Source organism: Gracilinanus agilis, chromosome 5, assembly GCF_016433145.1.
Source record: "Gracilinanus agilis isolate LMUSP501 chromosome 5, AgileGrace, whole genome shotgun sequence".
In the NCBI taxonomy this organism is placed as follows: Eukaryota; Metazoa; Chordata; class Mammalia; order Didelphimorphia; family Didelphidae; genus Gracilinanus; species Gracilinanus agilis.
Window position 1 is genome coordinate 45,660,963 of NC_058134.1, and position 1,083 is coordinate 45,662,045.

At 63.7% G+C, this 1,083-nt stretch overlaps 1 protein-coding gene across 1 annotated transcript in view; it reads right to left on the bottom strand.

The window, feature by feature from the left end:
• Window positions 1–330: 330 nt before the first annotated feature.
• Window positions 331–1,083, bottom strand: part of ULK4 (unc-51 like kinase 4) — a 660,820-nt gene continuing 660,067 nt past the window's right edge. Inside the window, exon 37 of the mRNA XM_044679671.1 lies at window positions 331–622. Within this exon, the coding sequence (XP_044535606.1) occupies window positions 562–622 (61 nt within the window). The 3' untranslated portion in view covers window positions 331–561. The remainder of the gene's footprint in view (window positions 623–1,083) is intronic.

Here is a 1,083-nt window from a genome sequence, read left to right on the forward strand (position 1 = left end):
TGCTGAGTGAAGGCCCAGGAGAGGCCGGGAGGCGGCCAGCCTCGGCTGGTCTGGGCTCCTCCCGTCCTCACCCTGAGCGCACATCAGCGGCGCTGTTCATGGGGTGTTTCTGAACGTTCAAAGCTTCCTTTCCTAAAGCAGCGGCGTTTTCTCTCCGTCCCTCCTCGCCTTGTTCCCGAAGGCCTCCCACCCAGCCCCGCCACCCCGGGCCCAGGCCCAGGCCTAAACCAGCACCCCAGGCCCAGCCCCACCACCCCAGGCCCAGGCCTGCCCTTGCCGTGCACGCTTTAAGCTGCTATTTCGGAACAGCAAAGTAAAGTGGGAGAAAGATGAGGTTCAGGCCAGGGAGGAGGCCATTGCCAAGGCGGCTCTTTATTGGTGCAGGCCGTGGGGTAGACGAGGCCGGGCGGCCCTTGCGGGTCGCTGGGTCTCCCCATAAACGAGTAAAACACTTCCTGCAGGCCTTCTCCGTGGGCCGAGGACGAGGGCTCCGGTGATGGGGGCGCCGCAGGCCCTCCAGGGTGGCCTCCGGTTGCCTGTCTGGCTCACTTCTGGCTCACTTCAACTTTCGACTATTTTGAGGATTTCCTGAGCCAAAGACACGACGGTGCTGTCCCGGGGGCTGCGGGAGGGAAACGACAATAAGTACCTTCTTCCGCGGGTGCCTGGCCTCGGCCTCCCCAGGGCTGCTGCCTTTTGGGGTTCGGCCTTGTCCGTGGCACCCAATGGGCTGCCTGGCTGGGGGCTCCCTCGCCCCACGGCAGCCCATTGCGAATCGTTTGAGCCAGAAGAAGAGGGGGCCGGCGCAGGCCACCCCCCCACCCCCGCCCAGTGAGCCCTGCCCGGGGTCTGCTGGGGGGCCGCTCCTGGGGCATCTCCCCGAGTCTGGGGCCTCTCAGCCTCCTCTTGGAGGTGATGATCTGTGATTAGCCCTTAAAATGGAAACTTCGCTCTTTGAGCACATTGTTGGACACGGACTCGAGCCCTGCCTGGCAGCTGCTATCAAAGGGAGGACAAAGACCAAATGGCGGCGACCCTTTAAGTATAAAATGAGTCTGCCGCGCCCCTCCCCCCCTTGGGTCT